This window comes from Rhincodon typus, chromosome 15 (genome assembly GCF_021869965.1).
Source record: "Rhincodon typus isolate 14 chromosome 15, sRhiTyp1.1, whole genome shotgun sequence".
Taxonomy (NCBI): domain Eukaryota; kingdom Metazoa; phylum Chordata; class Chondrichthyes; order Orectolobiformes; family Rhincodontidae; genus Rhincodon; species Rhincodon typus.
This window is the reverse complement of record NC_063346.1, coordinates 60,946,916-60,954,566: the sequence shown is the minus strand read 5'-3', so window position 1 is coordinate 60,954,566 and position 7,651 is coordinate 60,946,916. Positions and strand designations below refer to the sequence as shown.

At 38.3% G+C, this 7,651-nt stretch overlaps 1 protein-coding gene across 1 annotated transcript in view; it reads left to right on the top strand.

The window, feature by feature from the left end:
- Positions 1-521: 521 nt before the first annotated feature.
- The window catches only part of LOC125485070 (H-2 class II histocompatibility antigen, E-Q beta chain-like), an 8,126-nt gene continuing 996 nt past the window's right edge, over positions 522-7,651 (top strand). The window contains exons 1-5 of the mRNA XM_048606125.1: positions 522-635; positions 946-1,083; positions 2,749-3,060; positions 4,489-4,602; positions 5,021-5,068. Coding sequence (XP_048462082.1) covers positions 602-635; positions 946-1,083; positions 2,749-3,060; positions 4,489-4,602; positions 5,021-5,061 — 639 coding nt within the window. The 5' untranslated portion in view covers positions 522-601 and the 3' untranslated portion in view covers positions 5,062-5,068. The remainder of the gene's footprint in view (positions 636-945; positions 1,084-2,748; positions 3,061-4,488; positions 4,603-5,020; positions 5,069-7,651) is intronic.

Sequence of the window (7,651 nt, the reverse complement as noted above, 5' to 3'; positions counted from 1 at the left end):
GAAGCATTGCAGATCACAGCACTTCAAGTGCACATCCAAGCAAAAACAACTTGTGAAAGGGTCAAAGGTGTCTGTCTCTGATATCTGTTCAGGAAACGGGTTCCAGATAGTTACCACACTCTGGGATAAACTGTTTCATCATCTTCCCGTTAAGCTTTTCTATCAATGTTTTTAAATCTATAATCCCGCATCACTGACCTCAATATGAAGGTCACTGACCTTTTCCCCATCTACTATGTCTCCGCCCATCTCAGTTTTGTCCGTCCCAACCAAATTCTCCCTCAGACTCGTCTTGTTTCAATGGCAAAATCGTCACCCCATTCAATCAAGTCCCAAAACTCACCTCCGAAATACCTTGTGTATCTTCTTTAAAGTCATCATTTTTGTGGCAGTTTCCAGTTACAAAACCAGCAGATCTTATTTAAAAAGGAATGCATTTTCTTTTCAGTCAGAAGTTAGTCATGTGCTCATTGACGCGCACATACGTATGTGGTTAAATTGGAACAGAGACAAGCGTTTAAGAAGCATTTGTCTGTCCTGTTCTCAGTCACAACTGATGATCTCAGATTTTACCCGCTGATATGTCTGTGCATCATTCACTATGGCTGTCTGTCTGCTGTGCATGTTGTGTGCAGGTACACATTTATTTTGCTATGCATTCACTGTTCATAGGCAAGACACAATGTGAACTTACAGCTAGATTTGATAAATTAATGCTTACTTATTATTGTCTTTTTTTCAAGTCAGTTATTCCCAGAACTCAGTTGCCACTGGGTCTGTCAGAAAAAATATAACATTCAATTAGTACAATAGTTTAAAAATGGGAGAATTAATTGAAGAGTAAGATATGGTAAATTGCTGTTGGAATAAATGGAATAATGATGTAATTTGGGTGGTGCAGACTGTCCTTCTTGTTTAATCTCAGTGTGTTTCCTTGGTTGACAGTTGCTGTGAGCATTTCGGCCAAAGTGAATCCGGACCTGATACGAAAAACGGTGCAGAGATGTTCATCAGTTCTCATGCAATGTCCTTTCTCTTCGGAATTCAACTATTCAAATTTTGTCGCTTACTGGTGGAGAGAAGGTAATAAAACCTTTCTGCAGGAGGATAGCAAAAAGTTCTTTCATGTAATTAGAGGAGAAGCCAACCTTAAAATTCTAAATGTGACTGTCCGCGACGCTGGACCATATCACTGTACAATCACATATCAGTTGTGAAAGCTGCTGTGCAACTTACTCTATATGGTAAGTGTCACCGCAGATAAACACGGAGTCTTAGCTGCTTAAAAACAATCAACAACAGTAAACAAATCAATTTATTAGATACAGACATATAGTGTAAAATATTTGCAGTTGTTTAAAATGAAATGTGATCAAGAATATGGAGACCTTGATGAATCAGTAACACCTCAAAGTTTGAGATCTACACTGTATTAAAAATGAGTCACTTGTGGGATGTGGGCATCACTGGCTGGCTAGCATTTATTGCCTGTCCCTAGTGACCTTTGCCAAGGTGGCGGTGAGCTGCCTTCTTGAACCGCTGCAGTCCATGTGCTGTAAATAGACTCACAATGCCATTAGGGGGAAATGACAGGATTTTGACCCAGTGAAAGTGAAGGAACAGTGATATATTTCCAAGTCAGGATGGTGAGTGGTGTGGGAGAAACTTGCACTGAGTGGTGTTCCCACTCAGTGCTGCCCTTGCCCTTTTAGATGTTAGTGATTGTAGGTTTGGATGGTGTTGTCTCAGGGTCTTTGGTGAATTTCTGCAATGCATCTTAAAGTTACACAATACCGCTGCTGAGTGTCTGTGATGGAGTGACGAAATGTGGTGCCAATCAAGGGGGCAGCTTTTTACTGGATGGTGTCAAACTTCTTTAGTGCGTTTGGACCTGCAGGCATGCAGGCAAATGGGGAGCATTCCAACACACTCCTGACTTGTGCCTTGTAGATGGTGGACAGGCTTTGCGGAGTCAGCAGTTGAGTTAGTCGCTGCAGTATTCCCAGCCTCTGACCTACGGTTCTATTTATATGGCTCGCCCAGTCCTGTTTCTTATCAATGGTAACCCCCAAAATGTAGATTGTGGGCAATTCACTGATGGAGATGCCACTGAATATTAAGGGGTGGATGGTGAGATTGTTTCTTATCGGAGATGGTGTTTGCCTGGCATTTGTGTGGCCTGCATGCTCCTGTCAACTTTTCAGCCCAAACCCGGATGCTGTCCAGTTCTTGCTGCACTTGGTCATAGGATGCTTCAGTTTTATGCATTTGGCTTTTGGAGGGAAATTGACTGCAATACTTTGAAGTTTTTTTGTCGTTGAATATGGAGTGAAAGGATGAATATCCTTGAAATTATGTGTAATATTCTGCATTTTGAAGTGTTTCATACATCACGAGAAAAGCCAAAGTCTCATTCCCATCACTTGGATAGATTTTGTTAAATTCCTAGGTTCCAGGTCCAATTCCTCATCCTGCTGGCAAAAGAAAGGTGCAGTATGACAATTCAGTCATGTTTCTATTATTAAGTGGAAACAAATTCTGGAAACTCTTTCTTCGAAAATGTAGGTGGTACATTGAAAGGATTTGAGGGGATTTTTTAATGTAGTAATGTAGTATCAGTTTCATGTACTGTTCATAGCAACAATTAATGTGACTGTCGTGCTGAAATGAATTGTTTTGTTCACTTAAAAAGCACATTTTTTGCAGTAGATGCAAAGTCGATTTATCTCTTTGTTATTTACCATTCAGCTCCACCAGCTCCTCTGAAAATTGTCTCTGTGCCATCTGAAGAACTGTTTTCTGCTTCTCTCCGACTCCAGTGCAGGACATCTGACTTTTACCCAAAAACCTTTAACCTTACTTGGCACAAAAATGGTGCAAACATATTGACAGGATTTAGGAATGAACAACAGGCAAAAACCAAGGATCTTTATGAAGTCATCAGCACCTTGGAGTTGAGAGAGGCAGTTGAAAGCGGGACAGTTTACACCTGTCAAGCATATCATGTTTCAAGCTCATTTCCAGCAAATGCCAGTTATACTGTTACTGTCACGAATAAAGGTAACATTTCATAACATGTGGTACATTGAATGCACATGTATCAACAGGTTATGGTAAATATGTAGAAAGTGGTTATGACAGTTTGCAAGTGATTAAATGAAAAGACAATTATTTGCATGTGATTGTGTCAAAGTTGAAATTAGACCCTGTTGTATGGATTAAAGTTTTCTTTCTTCCTGCTGTTTGGAGCTGATATGCAGTTATCACATGTGACTTTACCACAACTGGATTACAGTCTTCAACATAGGTCACACAATTATTTTGTTCATACGCTGACGACTCGCAAAGGGCTGCATGGTCAATGTTCATTCTTGAGAAAGGTCAGGCCACATTTGGAGTATTGCATGCACTTCTGGTCATTTTACTATAGGAAAGATATTATTAACTAGAAAAAGTGCAAAAAAGATTTCCTATGATGCTACATGGATTGCAATGTTTGAGGTGTAAGGAGAGGCTTGATAGGTTGGGACTTTTTTTCACTGGAGTACAGGGGTTCAGGGTGACCTTAGGGAGGTCTATAAATTCATGAGAAGCAGAGATAAGTAGACAGCCAACAGCTTTCCCCCATGGTAGGGGTGTCTAAAGCTAGAGAGCATAGGATTAAGGTGAGAGGGAAGACATGCAAGAGTCCAGAGGAGCAATTGATTTAACACAGCAATGAGGGTGGTGAGTGTCTTGAATGAGCTGTCAGAGTTAATGATGAAGGCGAGTACAATTTTGTCATTTAAGAAACATTTGGACAGGCACATGGATGGAATGGGTATGGAGGGATATGGACTAAATATAGGCATGTGTGACTAGTTTAATTGTGAAAACTGGGCAGCATGGACAAGTTGGGCTGAAGGGCCTGTTTTCATGTTGAAATCTCTATGACTGTATGAAATAGCTCCACTCATCCAGACGGTCCAGTTGATTTTCCCCATTCATCAGAATGACACATACTCGATTTGATGCTAAACATTGATTCAGAGCTGAATTGTCCATAGTTGCAGAGAGATTAAAATTATTTAAACTGAAGTTTACCTCCACAAGTAACTCAAGCAAATCTGAAAACAGCTTACATTCCGTATTTTTTTCTGACTTTGATCAGTATGCAATCCAATTAAACTCCCACCAAATAATTTAATATTTTGTGTCATAGCTTATCGAACTGAACACTGATTGCAATTAGCTCTATTTTCACTAATTTTAAATTTGTCATTAATTGAGTTACTTTTATCGTTTACCTACTTCTCTAAATTCCAGACATTTTGTTTCTGATTGTGCACAGATCAGTTGAACAAAGATACAGCAAAATTGAAATGCTGAGACTTTATGTACTATGTTTATCATATGTGTAAGGCAGTACAATTGAAAATGGTGCACCTGACATTTTAACCTTCAGTTTATATTGCAACTCCTAAATTTGAGTGTACATTAACATTACAGATTTTGCATCTAAAATCAGTGTTACTATGGCTGCTGGTTGTGCTGCTGGTGCACTTGCAATTCTAATATTGGCCGCGATGATCACGAAGGGTTTTCTGTTCTTTATCACCAAAGGTATGAACAGGAATGAAATCTCTCACTGAAATTAAAATAATTGGGAACTGAACTCTGAACTGTATAATTTAAGCAACTATTTTATGAGAAAACTCTTTCAAATAGATACCTTGCTTCACATTAAATTATCAAATAAGAAGATTTGCAGTTTTCAGTTTGCAAAGTTGTATCAGTGTCGATCAAAATTGTGATGGTGAAATTCATTGCTGATAGAAGTTTCCATAGCTTCAACCCTCAAAACATAAATTCAAATTAACTGTGTGTAACGTTTAGAGCTACATTGCAAAACTATTGGTCCTATTGTACCCTGTTTATAATTGCCAAATACTAGTTGACTTGCTTTTGGTTTCTTCGGTTTGCTGAGGAATACAAGTATCTACTGCTTTTTTTGCCAATGTCTGTCATTTTTATTTTTCAGGATGGGGAAAGAAAAAAATCAATAAATCCAACTCAACATGAAGATGTGGTGAGGCAAATTTCCTATATTCTATCTATTTTGATTTTGAAGTCTCGTTGAACAATTCAAACTGGGAACCGAAATACATATTCCCAACATGTCAAGATAAGTCTTGAAGATTTCATCAGCTCTCAGAAGCACAATTTCAGCTGAATAAAACCAAAATAAAGGAAAAAGAAAGTTGTAGGAAGTTTCACAAACAGTTGCAACTATTTTAAACAGTCAAAGATGTGTTTAAATATGTAAGCTACGTCAGTTAACTTACGCTGCTACTTTCAAATGTCAATCATCGGTTTGAAGCTGACAAGAAGTTTTGATTTTTCTTTTCTTTGGTTTTTAACAAGTGACAGTGTGCTGAATAATTTTGCCACATTGATTACAGACATTATAATCAATGTTGATTACGTTGGGCTGATGACTATTTTGAACGGTAGGTTTCGAGTTGCAAGGAGAGGTTTGTGTTCTCTCCTTCCTTTTTATGCTGTTCAAACTTAACTCATACATTAGTCTGTGTTCAGTGATTATGAGTGACTTCTACTGAGCACCTGTACTAAAGAACAGAATATATTGTGCAGACAGCTGGCACAAGTTGGAGGAACACAGCAGGCTGGCAGCATCAGAGGAGCAGGAAAGTTGATGTTTCAGGTGAACCTTCCTGCTCCTCTGATGCTGGCTGGCCTGCTGTGATCTTCCTGCTCTGCACCGTGTTGTCTCTGACTCCAGCATCTGCAGTTCTTGCTTTCTCTGAGCTTGCACAAGTTGGCTTCCTTAGACAACTTTTACTGTAGGATGCCTCTCTGCTAGTGCAACATGCTACAGCACCATGCTACCTTGAAACAGAAATAGATGAACTATTGTGAGGAAAATTTCTCTCGTTTTTAATTTTCAAAAAGTGTAATATCAATTACATGTGAGAGGAAGCTCCCTATCTGTGGCACCTGAAAAGGAGCAGGTGGGACTTATTCATGAATAACTGAGAACAGTTTGTTAAAACCTGTAAAAAAGTAAATCTTTGTTGCCGACTTCAGAGCGCACAATTGAATTGCACATGCGGGTATTGACTGCGATTGAATACAGTGCAGACCAGCAGATTCAATCCCTTTAAATGCATTTTAAAAACAGTTCAAGTCTTTAAATCAATTCAACAGCGTTCTTGTCTCAGTTTCGTTCATGGATCTGAATTTGCTTTCAAGAAAGAATTTTCCCCAAACTCCCTCTCTGACAACAATGTAACTAAATTGTCTGGACTACCAAAGTCAAGAAAGCTGGTTCACTACTGGGGCCTTAATAGTAAGCAGTTATTGGCACCAAATACTGGTCCTGTCACCAAGGCTCTCATGCCATTTAAAATAGTTTGTGGTGCAAAAAAGACTCACTTCTGTATTGGATGTGCAAAAAAAGTTACATTTCTTTCTTGGGTGTCTTGAGAAAATCAGGACAAAGATTTTCTGAAGAAGGGTCCTGACCCGAAACGCCAGCTTTCCTGCTCCTCTGATGCTGCCTGGCCTGCTGTGTTCCTCCAGCCCCACACTGTGTTATCTCAAACTCCAGCATCAGCAGTTCCTACTATCTCAAAATCTTTACTCCACGCCTGTTTGTCTTTCTGCAAAGTATTGCAACTGCACTGTTGTACGTAACAGGATAAAGTCCTCTGATGTCCAGATGCAACTCTTAGCCTGTGTTTTATTGTTTCATGAATAGTGGATCACATCAAAAGAGAAGGCAAAATTTTGTATGATTGAGAAATACCTCACAGAAGACCAAAGAGTAAACTTTATAGCAATGAAATATTGTGGTTTACTTTTCAGACAAAAGCACACTGTATTTGTCACATTTTTTCATTGTTACTAACCTGAACTTGTTCCTCCCTAAATAGTTGACATGTTTTCTAACTTAAAACATCAGTAATTTGCTTTAAAAATACTGTCAGGCAACAAGTATACCTTGCAAATTCTTTGAAAATGCGCTGCACCTTGGTCTTCATTTCAGACTTCAATGGCATTATTTAGATGGCCGATTGAAATAATTACCTTCCTTTGTTCATAAGGGAACAGGGTGATTCTAAAAGTACTTTTCCAAAAGCAGTGATAAGTCCAGTTGTTCCTTATCTCTAAATGACTTACGAATGTACCTAATTTAACGTGAGGGAATATTAAGTCAAAACCCGCATCATACAGGTTTGTATGAATGAAAGGTGTTACTAATTTATTTCAAGTAACTGCCACTTATAATTTTACTTTGAAACAGTGTAACCTGTGACTTTTTATCGTTATTAAACAAACATAGGCATATTTATTTCTGCTTCATTTCATAAACTGTACTGCATTCTCAATTTGTAGCAGAATGTAATAAAACAGAATGTCACCTAACAGAATTTGAAAACCTAATTAAATTGAACTCATGCATGCAACCATCTCTTCTGCATAATTGCAGCATTTTCCTGGTTACTTTAAATTAAAACTACAATAATATCAATAATATTGAAATAATGTTTGCTTGTTTTGATTAAGTGTGATGTTCCTGGCAAGAAACAGTTCAAAGTGAGAAACTGTAAAGTGTTATGATTGTAATGAAGTGCTAGTACAGTCAGTA